Genomic DNA, 16458 nt, shown 5'->3' with positions numbered 1-16458 from the left:
CTGATGATGGCACAGTGGTGCTTAAAACATTTTTGGGTACTTGGAAAAACAATGTTTTGCATAACTGGCAGACCTCTCTTCCTACAATTTTTCTTGCTTTTTTACCAAATGTCTCAAAGCACCCTTGTAGAATTTTTATGCAAAAGGATGATACTAGGGAACACCTAATGGCCAACATTTATTGGATTATGTGTAGACTTCAATGCAATTTAGGACTGAGGGTCACAGTGTGTTAATCGATCTCTTTAGTGAGGGCTTACAGCACTGAGCAGAAGGTATTTCCAAAAGATATTCGCTGATTATTAACAAAGACAAAGTTGAAATAAGAGCTGTTGCAACAACTCAGTACGCATTCACACGAGACATGCAGTTGGGTAATGGTTTTGCGCGAACAACATGACAGGGATGTGTTGCAGCTCGGAGTCCTAATTTGGTCAGAAAAATATTTATATTTTTGGGACTCATGAATGAGATAGCGAATATTCGTACACACAAGAGTGTAAAGAATGAATCCCACTTCAGGAAATTCTTCAGTACCTGATCACATAACTGTCTGCCAGAATAAAGACTACCACAATGAAAAAAGTATGTCAGCTTCTTGACAGATGACAGTTGATGCAATATGTCTATTGGAAGGTATTGTCTGCTAAATGATTGGGAGGGGTGGGGTTGGGGGGGGGGGGGGGGGAGCCAGATACATAAAGACCTGTCCACGTAGTGTAATTTTTCCACTGTTTAATATTAGTTTACCAAAATGACTAAGATTGGTCAGTGAGTAGACAAGTTCACTTGTCATATTAAAAACATCATCGTAGCAGAACACTGTCACAAATAACAGTAGCTGCGAATCTCTGTTCAATTAAATTTTTTTATTTCATGCAGTCAAATAGGTATTCCTTCCTTTGTACACCAAGTAAGTGCAAGGTTGATGCAAGTGACGTCTGCAGACCCTGCTTTACAAAGCATGTTGTGAATTATTTAGAAATATTGAAACAGTGAAGTAGTTCTTTTTCTTTGTAATTTTTACCCTGCCACAATTAAAACATCAAAATAAGGTTTTTAGCACACATTTTGATGAAATTTTGCACCTAGGTAGTATCACAATTTTATGCATTCTGAGTAAAATCCACACATATTTCTAACAGTAATAAATTTACACACTTAAGTCATGACTGAATGTGAAATACTACAAATAAGAGTTAATTCACTAGCTGCATGAAATTTAAAAAATGATGAACACAGAGAAACATACAAGGGCAAAACATGATGTATATTATAAACTTTGAGACCAGTAATTCTTTCACTGCATAAAGTCACTAGAGTACGTAACACAAAAACAGTGATAGAACCATTGTAATTAAGTGAAACAAGTTTACTATATTGGTAACAGCAAACTTGTTGTAATAACAGCCATGGTAAAGCCAAACCTAAAATGTTCGCATTTAAAGAACCATTGCTAAGTTGGATCTGCCTTTATGCCACTCACCGTTTTTAGTTTCCATATTCCACATGAGATGGCAATCTTACTATACATAAAAACTAAGTTGACACTCGGCATGACAGCAGATGTAAGCAACTGTAAAGGCATTTCACATTTAGTCATTCCCATCAGCCACCGCACCGAGCGTCAAATTAGTTTGTGTGAATATTAATTGTCTCCTCCCTTTTTTGTTGACTTTAATTTTGGAATTCAAGAATAGTTTCATTGACTGAAATTAAATTAAAAATAGAGGCAGTAGTGCACATTAAGAAAAGAGAAATTTACTTGGAAGTTTCTCAGAGGAGTGGATCAATTCACTGATAAAGGCTTCATCTACTAGTTGAATGATTGCCCATATGGCCTTTGTATTTATTAATGACTTCCCATTAGCATCAATAAATATTACTCTACACTATTTGTTTTTATTTTCCTGTTATAAATGTATTTTCTTTATGAAATGCACAAGTCAGTCACAAATGGATCTAATGGGAGCAATTACAGCAAAGCATAGATATTTTTTCTTATCACAAGGCATTGCAACATGCTTGAAGGAAAGCTGACAAAATAGTCCAACTTCATTTCTGCTGCTGGTAATTTGAAGTTCAATGTTTATTTGATAGTTTTGTAGTCAGGATCTTATACACTAAAAAAGGCTCCTCTAACTTATTACCTATGCCAGCAGTTGTACTTTATAAGACTTTTTTATCTGACTTGCTGTTTTTTTACGAGGGCCAAAACAGTTGCTTCCTTGTGATTTCATTTGCTTCATGAACAGTAACAGAAAATTTATCTATTGCTTTCAATGGACTTGAAGTAATAACCTCATTTTACCCCTCTGAGTGTCATGCAGAAGATCATTTGAAGTTCAGCTCAGAGAGTATGGGTATCTCTTCTCTCACCAAACATTTGACACAATAAAAGAAACTGCACCATCTGCAAACACAAGACTATGAAAATAAGAGTATGAAAATTAATATTTTCTTTCTGGTATTTCCTTTAAAAAAGTTAGAACAATCATTAATGGAATTGGGTGGTCTCTCTCTCTCTCTCTCTCTCTCTCTCTCACACACACACACACACACACACACACACACACACACACACACACACACACAAAGAAAATACATATTTTTTTGTTTTAACTGATGCTTTTATTTATCTATCAACAATAATTCCCACTAGTCGGATCCCTTTAACTTTGCCCATTTCTGCCTTTGCTATCTTAGTTTGTAGTCTTACATGGATATGACTAACTGTATGCCACACTAGTTACCGAAGAAGAATGACTCAAACCTTCACCCTCACACACATGTAAGAGGGCATACATACTTAAAACCTGAATTAAGCAAGTCCAAACAGAAATTTTCCTCACCTTTCATTCCCTTAAATGTTACACAAAACTTCAAATTTACAAGTCAATTCATCACACTCAATGGTACCCTGCCAACCAAATAAAACAGCTTTCTTTAAGTTAGTCAGTCTATGTTTGACAGCAGTGTGTAATATAGGTATCAGTACGTGACTCATGCAAAAGAAAGATTTCAGTTAGAAGCAACTGAATCCAGAAAAACAGGGACTGACTTTTATCAATAATTTTCAGATAGGGAAAGAGAAAGCTTATGGAATAATCCCAAAAGGTCTGTTCTACTTTACTTCACAATTGTAACTACTGTGGCACTTATTGTCAATACCAGAAAACAAAATAAATAAAATGGGCAAAGTTCTCTCAGCAGACACACAAAGAAAAAAGTATTCAGGGTTTCAAATCCATCTGTTGATAGTACAATGTTACATCCAGGCCTTTCCACGCACAAATACCATGACTAGGCAATTTCAATCATGAAAATACAATATCTCCTCTCTTGTTTTCATAATAATTCATTATTTAAAATTAAATTTAAAAAATAATGCATAATCTGATTACAAACATATTAACAGTTCCAAGATTACTGTTACATTCAAATCAGCAGCTGCAATGTAGAAATATCACAATTTTTTGGAAATCATCAAACAAGCATGCATCTATTGATGTATTTGCATTTTTAATGCTATCAATGGTAACAAGAGGAGATAAAATCTGGTTGGGGAAACACACCACACACACTATCAATCACACACCTCAGTTCAATGCTCATAAACAATAGCCTTTTTTAAAGTCACTTGAAGCTTCTAACATTTTATGTCCAGTTTTTCAGTTTACATTCTCATTTAACAGACTTCTGAAAGCCCACATACGCTTCAAAATGAGATTGTTAGCAAATCCAACACTGATATTAAATTCTCTTTCTGACAACCTATTGTTTATCGATTCAAACAAAGTTTAAAATTTATTGCAGTCTTATATATTTCAAGAGTCCAAAAGCATTCAACAGCATCATCATATTCACTACATTTCTGGCTCAATCCCACAACATACAACAAAAAGTATAAAAATTAAGTTTAATTAAAGTCCACATTTTATATTTGGTGGCAGGGAGGGGAAAAATAACTTGAGTAAAAAAGTACGCACATAATTAAATGAGGAAACAGCACTACGCACATGGTTCAACAGTAACATTCTTCAAGTTCTTGTAATAATTTTTACAAGTATATATTTTTAAATAGATTTCTAATAGCAGTCATTTGTCAAACTGTTCTATATTTTCATTTCTAGCAGACTGTTTCTCCTTGAAAAATGCTTAAAAAGGACATTCAATGTTCTCATCGCATCACTTTTTCCAGTTTTAGGGTCATAAAGTCCACATGACATTTCTGGCTATTAAAGCAAGTTAATTTGAGAAAGTGTGCTGCTGTGAAAGAAAATGATGCACTAAGCTGTTTTCAGTTACAATCAATTTTAAGTTCCTTCACTATGACACAATCTTCTGCCTTCACTAACTTCATAAATCTCACAAAAGGTCCTATCTGTCACTGTGTCACTGTTCTATAAAGAAAGGAATTAAATACGCGGACTGCTTAAATAATCCAGCACACAAAAACGTTTTCATTCACTGCACTATGTCCTCATCCAACGCACGAATTGCCACAGAAATCACTCCACATCAACACATGGAAGTTCCACCTTGCACTTTTTCAGCTGTTTTGTTCCAGCAGTACAACAGTCACTTCAGTTTTAACTTTTTATGATCCAGACAAGTGGGACCAAATGATCTACCTTAGATGCAAGAAAAGAAATATACGTAACACAAACAGTTAATAAAACAGATGAGAAAATAATTCAGTATGTACTTCCACTGTAATTTTATTCACAGCAACTTTTTAAAGATTGGCTTTCATCTATCAATGAGCTCATTATTCTTCTTTATATAGACCATAACCACAAGTAATTCTCCTTCCCATATAAAAAGAAATTACTCCCAGATAATTCCTTCAACGTTACTGCATCATTATATTACTGTTAAAAAGTTTCCAACCAACCATGAAAACAATTACTTTTAAATATATATGCATATATTATATAGTTCACAAATACACAACATGGTTGTAATTATGCGAAGGGCACATGAATAGTACGAAGCAGAAAAGCGCAGAAATTAAAGGGTTACTTAAAACTTCACCTGTGACAATTTCAGCACATTTTGATACAGCACACACTTAGCACGCATTTCTAATGAGCTACAGCAAACAGAAATTTATTTTTGCATAACATAACTAATTTTTCAATGGCAGCCACTTATACCAAGGAGCGAAAAGGGACAAAGAATCAACACAATAATCAACTACCAGCAAATTGGAAAAGGTCTAAAGCAAATATGGAATTCATATATGCTTTAACCACAGGTATCTGGAAATTTGGAGTTAGATCCATTCAAGAGCTACTACTCATAATCCTCAGAAGATTCTACAACATTCCAAAAGAAACATACAATTTAGAGGATTCTCTTCAGGCTTCTTGATCAAGCAGAAATCAACTAAACCAAATATCAGAATCATTTCCAATACAACTGCAAACCCAAAAAGAAAAAAAAAATGCTTAGCACATGGATCAAGAATTTTTACGTCACTGGTTTTTGGGGACATATATACATCAAATATGACAAAATTCATAATACACATGTATAATTTTTCAAATACATCACATCAAATGTTGTATTATTCTAATACACAGATTGGTGAAACATGGGAAGCTTCAGTCCCATGGTGTAAGTTTTCTGTTCAGCTAATAGATCTTAAGAGAATTTAGTGTTTTGATTCTTCTCCATTAAATATAGAACAAGACATTCCCAAAAAGCATTAACACAGAATACCAGTACATTTAATTTTTTTTGTTTTGTTTGTCACCATTTATATGAAGTTTTTCATCATTTACACGAATTACCATTTTAACAATTTCCAAATGACAATGGTTGCTCTAAGACATCAAAGTGCACTAGGTCAAATTAAAGATAGGGCCACATCTTAATCACCTGAAGGGAACTTTAAATATGACAATTCAAGGTAGGTTGCCTGGTAAGTGTAACAATTCATTCTCCTTCTCTTATTTTTCCCAAGTAGTCCTAGCCAAAATCAGTTCATTGTTTAGTTAAAAAATCTGAAAGGTGAAAGTTTTAACAAACTATGCAACACTTTGAAAGTATTTGGTACTAGAACAGCTCTTCAAAAATAAAATTTTGGGTATTCACTGTATTAAATACATGTACTCCAATTTTCTACAGTTTTAATGGGCTTGACTAGGAGAAACATAAATGCTTGAGAAAAATAATGAAGGCAGTCAAACAATTTCATCAATTTTACATTGCTATTGCAGAAAACAAGCAAAATGAAAATATGAAGTAGTTAAAGAATCAAAATAATACCCTCTGCCCATTTAACAAGATCCGCTGAAGGGCAGCATTTTACCAGTCTCAGAATAGTACTGTTGTAAGGGAAATAACTACTGTATTTACTTGAATTACTTTGATTCTTTTCACTTCAGTTCTTAACATCAGATAAATTTTATGTAAATAAAAATTAAAGTCGCTGTAAACATGTATAAATATGCAAATGCAATGAATTAACTTTTTTAGGCTTTAGTTTTTGTTTGAATCCTACACACAAAGACATCCATATACAATTCTCATCTAGCATAACATAAGTGGAGAAAAAATTTCACCTCTAGTTGAGACGTGTAAACCAAGAGGGTTATGTAATAATGTTTTATAATAGAAGCTACATTTGGGGTATATATATGGTTCATTAATTTCGGCCCCCTCTTCCACTTCTTCCTCTGTTCCCTCCATCTCGATCCTGAAATACACATAACCAAGCAGTCTATTAGTTGAATTATGAAGAACACACAGTAAACAAAAATTTTAACGCATTAACACACACACAAAGTGGGAGGGAGAGAGGGGGGGGGGGATGGAATGGAAGGGAGGATAATGGGAGGGCAAAAATAGTAGAGTGAATGACTACATATGACTGTAAAACAAACATCAGGATAGTGGCAAAGCATGAAGACATGGGACATAAAATCATGAAGAAGTATGTTCAGGGAAGAAAGTAACAGAAATGAGGCTGTAGGTATTGTGGGACTGAAGGATGCATTGGAGGAAGAGTTCCCATCTCCATCTACACTCTGCAAACCAACTGACAGTGTGTAGCACTCCTGGCACTACAGTCTCTCTTCCTTGTTCCATTCAAAAACGGTGCATGGGAAGAATGACTGATTGTAAACCTCCATATTAGTACCAATTTCTCGAGTTTTCTTGTTGTGGTCATTTTGTGAGATGTAAGTAATGTGTTGCCCAACTCTCCTAGAATATACACTCACAGAATTTCAATAGCAAACCTTTCCCTGATGCACAATGCCTTACTTGTACTGTTTGCCACTGGAGTTTGTCAAGTATCACCAAAATGCTCTCACGCCAACAAAATGATTCCATTCCAAAATGCACCACTCATCACTGGATCTTTTCCTCTTAATCCAACCCGCTAAGAGTTCTGGAATGATGCAAAATTTGGAAAAGGTGATAGGATACAGAGGGGCCATGTGCGTTTAGGTATGAATGTCCTGAATGCTGAGCAGCCTGCTCTGTGCAGAACAATTGTTCTTTTGTGCATGTGTGACGCTACTCCAGGTCTAAATAAGAAGTACTGAACGATAGTTATCTTCTTTGATTTACCAAAAAAATATTTTATTGTTTAGATCAAGCAATAACTTTGCACACACTGACCAATATGGAACAAACATCCTTTCTTATCTAGCAAACAGACAAGGCAAAAATTGAATCATCTTCACTGTTTGAGTTTATATATAAAATAAAACAACAGAATATCTAGGATGGAATGTAACAATATTATGTAAAGGAAAGTTGGTACTCACCATACAGCAGAGATGCTGAGTTACAGATAGGCACAACAAAAGGACTGTCACAGTATAAGCTTTTGGCCTACAAGGCCTTTTTCGAAAACACACACACGCACACACACACACGCACACACACACACACACACACACACACACACACACACACACACACACACACACGTGCACACACAACTGCAGCCTCTGGCATCTGAAGCCACACTGTGGGCAACAGCAGCAGTGCATGATGGGAGCGGCAGCTGGGTGGGGGTAAGGACTATCCTGTTGCTGAACACGCTGCCCAACATGACATCCTTCATTTCCATGACTGCTTCACAGCCTGTATCATATGGATCCTTCCCACCTACACCAGCTTTTTTGAATTGCACAGGTGAGAACTCTTCCTGCAATATAATCCTACGTTTCCATACCCCTCCCGGCCTAAACCTTCATTAGTCATTTTCCTTACCCATCTAGCCCCTTCCCTGTTCCCATTCCAGCAATACACAGCCCTCATTCTACCACTGCATCCAGTCTTTTCACTTCTCTCCTTTTCCGCTAGCCCATCTCCCACCCACCCTTCTACTGTGCTCTTACCTCCCAAATGCACCTAGCTACCCTACTGCCTCTCTACTTCTTCCTTGCGCACTCCACAACAGTACTTCCCTTCTCCTACCCCTACCCTGCTATCCCTTCTCCTCCCCACCACAGCCTCCTCACGTCCATCCAGTTGCTGCTCCCATCATGCACTGCTGCCATTGCTTGCAGTGTGGCTTCAGCTGCCAGAGGCAGCGGTCTCGTGTGTGTGTGTGTGTGTGTGTGTGTGTGTGTGTGTGTGTGTGTGTGTGTGTGTGTTTCGACAATGGTCTTGTAGGCCGAAAGGTTATGGAGTGACAAGTCTTTCTGTTGTGCCTAGCTGCAACTGAGCATCTCCACAATTATGCAAAATAATTTATTGTTAAAAAAAAAAAAAACACACCCACCAACTGAACTGTAGCAAAACAAAGTGCATTCATTTTCTAACACACAAATTTCATAAAAGCAAACCTTTAATGTTCCTTCAGCACAATATTATTATTATTATTATTATTATTATTATTATTATTAATAATAATAATAATAATAAAACTCCGCCAAAGCCGGTCCCAAGCCCGGTTGCAAAAGGAGGAGGGGGAGGAGTAACACCTCGTTAAAAAACCTTGGTTCACCTGGCCCGGGTGATAGTACCTTGTGAGGGCCCCTTGTCAGGGTACGATGAAGACCTCAACGGCAGTGAAGACAGAGATGAAGATCATCGGTACAGCGGAACTGGCAGAAGAGGCTAGCTTTACGAAGAAGATAAAGCATATCCAAAGTGCAGACACGTCTGTGTGGCAACCACCGGTACTCTGGCCAGCGTCTGTCCACCATGTGAGGTGCGGCTGAACACCATGCTCCAGGAACTAACAATCCCTGGTTCTAACTACCCAGCATAGCTGGAACTGAATTACAAGCAGTATGATTCGTACAAGTAACATTAATATTACCCCAGGTGGACAATCCACTCGCCCTGTGGCGACAACCAAGCTATCGGATTCTGGGGAGCTTGGGCTAGTACGACAGAGAGAGTCGGAGTTCTCTGGTAAACTTCCACGAAAGTCGCATACATTTATTGGCACTTTCAACATCCAAATACTAATACAAACTGGCAAGTTACATAATCTGATGACAGAACTCAACAAACAGAAAATTCAAATCCTTGCTCTTCAAGAGACTAGATTCACCGATTCAGAAACAATAGACTACAATAACTACCGTATCTTTAAAAGTAAAACAGGCAAGAAAATATGCAAAGGAGCTGCATTATTTGGCATGGCCTTTATTGTGAATAAGGACATCCTTGATTCTGTTATAGGTGTGAATCAAATCAGTAACAGACTAATGACCATGCGAGTCAAGCACACCAACAAAACATATACATTTATTAATGGTCATGCACCCACCAACATTGATAACAAAAAGGAACCCGAGAAGACAGAAAAATTTTGGGAAAAACTTGAAAATGAAATGTCCAGAATTCCAAAGGAGGACGTAAAAATTCTCCTCGGTGATTTTAACGCACAAATCGGCAAAGAAAAGAAATATAAAAAAACAGTCGGCAACTACCCTGCACACAAATTCACGAACAAGAATGGCATGAGGCTCATCAAGCTGTGCCAGCAAAACAACCTAAAAATCATGTCAACATCATTTCGAAAGGACCCTAAGAAACAAAAAACGTGGCGATCCCCTATCCTTCAGCTAGGGGAATTTCAAATAGACCATGTTGCGATTTCCTATGATTTCCAAAAAGAAATACATGACGTTCAAATCCGCAGAGGGGCAAATATAGATTCTGACCACTATCTTACCAGAGTGAAAATTAAATTCACTCCAAAAAGGAAAGGAGGAAAGAAAACTCCACTAATTCCCAAATTTGATCTGAAAAAAATCGAAGAATCAAAAATTACAGAAGTATGGGAAAAGCAACCTGCAAACAATTGGAGAGATTTCCAAACAAAAATTGTACAGAAAGCAAGAGAACTGATCCCATTAAAGAAAAAATCCAAACACCCATGGTGGAATTCAGATTGTGATAATGCAATAGAAGAGAGATGACATGCCTTCCTAAATTACAATTGTGACAAATCAGAAACCACGCAACAGACATTTTTCGAAGTGAGAAAGCAAACAGCTAAAATACTTAGGCAAACTAAAAGAAAATATCTTCGTGAACAACTAAACTCAATAGAAGAAGACTTCAGGAACCACAACACACAAGATTTTTACAAAATGTTCGCAAATCAAGTCAAAGGATACAATCCACGAAACCTCTGTTTCAGGAAAGAAAATGGAAAATTAGCATTAACTAACAAAGAAAATTGCCAAGAACTAGCTAAATACTTTTCACAACTTCTAAACTGCCCACAACCGAAAACAAGATTCCCCAGATTACAACCAGAATGCACGAATGAAAGTTCACTAGCGCCAACTCAGGAAGAAATATATAGCCACATTAAGAAGCTCAAAAATAATAAGTCATCAGGAGAGGATGGAATTGTAGCTGAACTACTGAAGAACCTTGGCCCAAACTCCCTAAAAGAGATCACCCAAATCATCACAGAAATCTGGCAGACAGAAAATATTCCAGAGGAGTGGAAGTGTGCACTAATTCATCCACTGCACAAAAAGGGAGACAGAGCAGACATAAACAACTACAGAGGCATTTCACTTTTACCTGTGACTTATAAAATTTTATCCGCGTGTCTACTAAAGAGGGCACAAGAACAACTAGAACATACAATTTCAGACTACCAAGCAGGCTTTCGACCTAACAGATCATGCCCTGAACAGATCTTTAACCTTAAAGCTATTTTAAAAATGAAAGCAATCCGGTCTAAACCAATAGTGTGCATATTCGTTGATTTTAAAAAAAGCATATGACTCTATAGACAGACAGTCTCTATTTAATATTCTCGAAGAATGTGGACTAGACACCAAAACCCAAAAACTAATCGAACAAACACTGACAGAAACCAAATCAAAAATTAAATTCATAGACAAAATCTCGGAACCATTCTTAATTAAAACAGGAGTAAGACAAGGAGATGGGATCTCGCCACTATTATTCAACATAGTTTTAGACAAAGTAATGGAAGAATGGGAAATCGAACTAAGGAAACAAAACTTCTGGAAACCAATTGAACTAGGAAGAGGTAAAGGAAAATTGAACATCCCATATTTAGCGTTTGCAGATGACCTAGCAATTATAACTGACAGTGAAGAAACTGCAATAAAACAAATTGAGATCCTTAAAGAATGTGCAGAGAAGGTTGGCCTGCAAATCTCCTTTGAGAAGACTGAGTTTATGTGCTACAAATTAGATATTCAGAAACTGGAAACAAATTTTGGTGAAATCAACAGAGTCAGACACTTTAAGTATCTCGGCGAAGTTATTGAACCAACAGGACTCGAGAAAATAGCACAAAACAACCGAGTACAGAAATTCAAGAAAGCATTCGGACTTGTTCAAAGCATATATAACAAAAAATGCCTGTCAAAAGGAACTAAAATCAGACACTACAACACAGTTCCTGCTTATCGTTCTCCTATGGGGACATTCGCTAATAATAATAATAATAATAATAATAATAATTTTGCTAAGCCTCCATGTGAACTTAAATCTCTCTAACTTTGTCTTCCAGCTCTTTTTTGTGAGGTATACATAAAAGGAAGCAAGAAATTGGTTGACTCTTCCAGGGACATACGTTCTCAGAATTTTTACAGTAAATTACATCATGAAAATCTCCATGACAGCTGCACCCTTACTAACAAACCTGTAATGAAACATGCTGGTCTTCAGATCTTCCCTTTTCTGTATCAATCCAATCTCATACACAGCCCAGACAGATGTGTTGGAGGGATATTGATGTGATCATGGAGGAATAGGAGTAAACAGAAAGTGTGTTGGTCCTGTGTCCAGATCAAGGACATTCCTTGAACTGGACTAAATGAGGGTTTTGGGATTTTGGATGGCACATGAACTAGATGAATATAATTTTGGCATGCAAGTGTGCTATGGCTGTACTGTGGACATCTTCCTTATTATACGAAGTTACAGTTTGCTATACATACAAGGAGTGAGGGCAACTTCTTTGATACCCATCCTATTGACTAAAACAAGTTCACACTGCACATAATCTCTTTCACTTCACACAAACATCATCAAACTTTGATTCTCTCCCATTCCATTCTAACCAACCTTTTATAATCTTCAAGAAATTCCTCACTTACAATTTAGCTCCACTTTACTTTCCTCAACTTCTCCTATGTGGATTGCAACGGTTTCAAGAGTAGTGTTGTTTTGATGCAGAAAAAGTGAATGGTCAATAGATATTTTTAATGTGGTATTTAAAGTGCTACTGAAATTGTTGGGCGGCATGATCCCCCACTAAAACATGCAATATAGTAATTTAATGTTCGACAGCCAATCATGAAAACAGTGGTGTCATACACAAGCTTTACTGCATGCACTGCAAAAGTTTTGTGTGCACAGTCACCAACCATCGGCCCAATAGCGTGAAGAAAACATGTCAAACTGTGATCAACAGTAGGTCTGATCACTCACACAGAGAATAATATGCTACACAACATGGCCAATTTTAATGGCTACTTCACAGTCTGTACAATCTGGCCTCTTCACCTTTCCCCTAAATACTACATTTCCATATCGTACAAAAGAGAACACAGCCCCCCCCCCCCCCCCCAACACATCTCAGTTGTCTATTCCTGCTCTACTCGATTTCTGCTAGTTTTTGTCCTGTACTTACCTCCTGCACTATGTAATACTGTCTCCTCTGCCTTATACTTTTGTTTCCTTGCCTCTGGGGGATGATACTTTTCTTGGTTGCATGGCTACCTACTGCTCAAATCTCCCTCTACATAACAGTTTTTTTTCCTTCATTATACAAACTTCAGAATATAATTAAAGGACTTTTGTTGCCATAGTTTTACAAAATCCTTAACTATTACATTATTGCCATAACAAATTTGACTGAAAAGTACAACAAAAAATTTAAGGTCAGAAGAAAGAACAATTATGGAAAACCTAAAATTGCATTTTTTCATCTGCAAAAAATGTTAGTTTTTAGGTGACAAGGAACTCTTAACACTGCTTGAACCAAGCATATGAAACTACCCACAGTAGCTATCTGGACCAGGATAGTATTTAATTCTTCTCTCACACATACTTGCATTACATAATTTTATGTGTAACAGATTATGCAGTAATGTGAAAAATGATGGACCTCATCACATTCATCATAACAACATCCACTGAAGTAAGTGTGAAATTTTACAACCAAGGAAAACTGCACAGTTATACAAAGCATAAAAAGGTTTATTATTGTTCCATAAATTCATAATTACTAAATCAATATCTGGATGTCATAATCAGTAGATGGATTAAAATTTGAATAGCTGCTTACCCAAAATGTACATTATTGTTTCTTCGTGCTGCTACATATTGTACAGTAGCTAGGTTCGAAGCATATATATTATGTTATGCCTGCATCAAATCTCTTATACTGTATAAATATTATAATAGAAAATCTTAGGTGAAATAAAGGCACTAGCATCAGGGTAGAGCCACTCACCATATGCAGAATACTATGAAACAATCTTTGGAACATGTTGCAACTGGATATATCAGCCACCCTTTGCCAATTTTTACTCTATGATGTACCACTTATTGTGCCGACTCATTATGTTTCTCTAACCTACACCATTCTCAGTCACTAGTGTCTTTAAGGTTTTTGAAGAGTGAGATAACACAAAAAGTTTACAACTGCATCCAACAGCAACATCACATTGGACCTAGAAGAGGGATCATGTTCGAAGACTTTCATATGATTATTTGGAAACACTCCAGATGAAATGCTCAAATTATTTTAAATGATAATATGGAAGGCAGGAGTTTGGTTACTGGTGTGAACCTGTATTAGAAAGATAGACTACAGAGTAATATTCTAAATAATCAATCTCAACCAAAAGAAGCACATACCATAAACAACATTTTAGTGAAACTTCCTGGCATGTTAAAATCATGTGCCAGATCCCGAGACTTTTGCCCTTCCAAGTGCAAGCACTCTACCAACCTACTAAGCATAATATGCGACCCGTCCTCACAGCCTCAACGTCTGCCATTAGCTCATCTTCTAACCTTTGTTCTGGAAACATTTTAGTGACCACACACTTTCCATTGGCAAGGATAATTTTGGAAAAATGCTGCCCAATATTTTAGTCAAGAAAATCATGTATGTGATCCTTATTACCCCACAAATACATTAGCCTAGACCACCTTCCTTTTTATTGTCAAGTTTCTCACAAGATCTAAATGAATGAAGGTTTAACACCTAAAAATGCATTGACCACTTAACAGGAAATTAAGAGATGAAGTGAGGGTCCAAACATCTTTCAGATCATCTTCAATAAATTTTCACATGGTGATCACAAGCACAGTAGAAAATGCTCAAAAAGTTCAATTCCCTCAAGCACATTTCTCCTATTCCTAACTCTGCAGTCAGCAGTACCAATGAAAAATGATTAGATCTAACTTTCATTCCTTCCTTAATATTTAGTCATTACACTGCTTCCTCTTCAACAGTGTCTTATCTTTTCATCCCAAAACAATACCCGATACTTTCCTAAATGCTAAAAAATTGATGCTGCATTTGAAATTACAGGTACATAACAACTAACAGCACAGGAACTATCTTCATAGTAGATATACCGCTTCCACCAAGTTAATATAACTCTTTAAGTGTTGATATTTTTCCATTACTGAAATTTACTTCCAATTTTTTAATTTTAAAATTGAGTTTCTCATAGTTAACACTTATTTCAATGTCGAAATTTTTGTTTGTTCTAACACTACCTCTCCAATGTCCATACCAAAGTTAATATAATTATTGTCAACAGAGCAACCCAGTTCATTAAAAGAGAATCCAGGGATCACAATTGAAGCAATGAATGCAGAATCATCCTTTGGCTTTCAATTTCGAATTGTAGTACTTTGGCGATCTCCAACTATGTGGACTAGTATAAAAACAGCTAATACCCTCCCACATTTTCACTGGATAAGCAAGTTGTTATCAAGATTTCACATAAACTATTGACATTAAGTAGTTACTTTGGAGCTTAATCCAAGATTGTGAAAGGGTGAAACAGATGTTTAGTGATTTTATGACAAACTTTTGATGGCACTGCCATCTTTATGAGCTTATTTTAATTACCTTTCATTTAGTGGCATACAGTCAAATTATTATAGCTTCTCAGGTTTCAATCTCAATTCACAGATTATCTTCACACTTTCTGGGAAAAAAGTTTGTCTTTGAGAAGCACCAGTGATGATAGCATTTAAATTCCTTGTGTTACCGCTATGAAAACCACTAAACAGACAGTTTATATGATTAAAATTCCTACTGTTTCCAAAATGTGTACAGGGACATATCTTTGTGCATGAGAACTTTGTCAAAAGATGAAAGGGAGAGTTTTTTTCTGAATGTCATGGATCTTTTTACAAACTGACATGGTTACAAAAGCTTCCATCTGCTTATCAGTTATTCACTAATCAGGTTTTGGTAAATATTAACACAGAACAATTGCAATCTACTGCATTACTCAAACAGCTAAAAAACAAAATCAAGATTTAAAATGGCACGATTTGTGCAACATAAAACCTATTTTTACACAATAATGAATATATATTAAATCCAGCAAATGTAACTTCAACACAGCCTGTAACTGTAGAACATCATGTGCTTCTACCCCACACATCACATCATAATTCTCACAACGATGAACACACATCACTTCACCTGCCCTGGAATATTTTTGATGTACTGCATTTCAGAGGTGGTCTAGTATATGAAAAGTAAGTTCTTCTTGGTGAATTTTCTTGCCTCAAGTGAACAGACAATCTCTCTAGACGATCTCTCAGAACAAGCAATGGACCTCTGGCTAATTCAGTAATATATTTATCCAACTGCTGTCTCAGAATTTTTTTGGGCACCCACTCAAAAACGATAAACTGTATACTGCACAAAGCTAAAGCAATGTTTATTTTTGTGCTTGCATGATCAAACTAGAGATTCTGAATATTTATGACAGGTCT

The 16458-nt window shown here is 36.4% G+C and overlaps 1 protein-coding gene across 1 annotated transcript in view; it reads right to left on the bottom strand.

Annotated features, from left to right (window-relative positions):
• Positions 1 to 2608: 2608 nt before the first annotated feature.
• LOC126335172 (YTH domain-containing family protein 3) overlaps positions 2609 to 16458 on the bottom strand; it is a 48774-nt gene continuing 34924 nt past the window's right edge. The window contains exon 5 of the mRNA XM_049998154.1: positions 2609 to 6706. Coding sequence (XP_049854111.1) covers positions 6656 to 6706 — 51 coding nt within the window. The 3' untranslated portion in view covers positions 2609 to 6655. The remainder of the gene's footprint in view (positions 6707 to 16458) is intronic.

This window comes from Schistocerca gregaria, chromosome 2, assembly GCF_023897955.1.
Source record: "Schistocerca gregaria isolate iqSchGreg1 chromosome 2, iqSchGreg1.2, whole genome shotgun sequence".
NCBI classification, from domain to species: domain Eukaryota; kingdom Metazoa; phylum Arthropoda; class Insecta; order Orthoptera; family Acrididae; genus Schistocerca; species Schistocerca gregaria.
The sequence above is the reverse complement of the archived record's forward strand: the minus strand, read 5'-3'. Positions and strand labels throughout refer to the sequence as shown.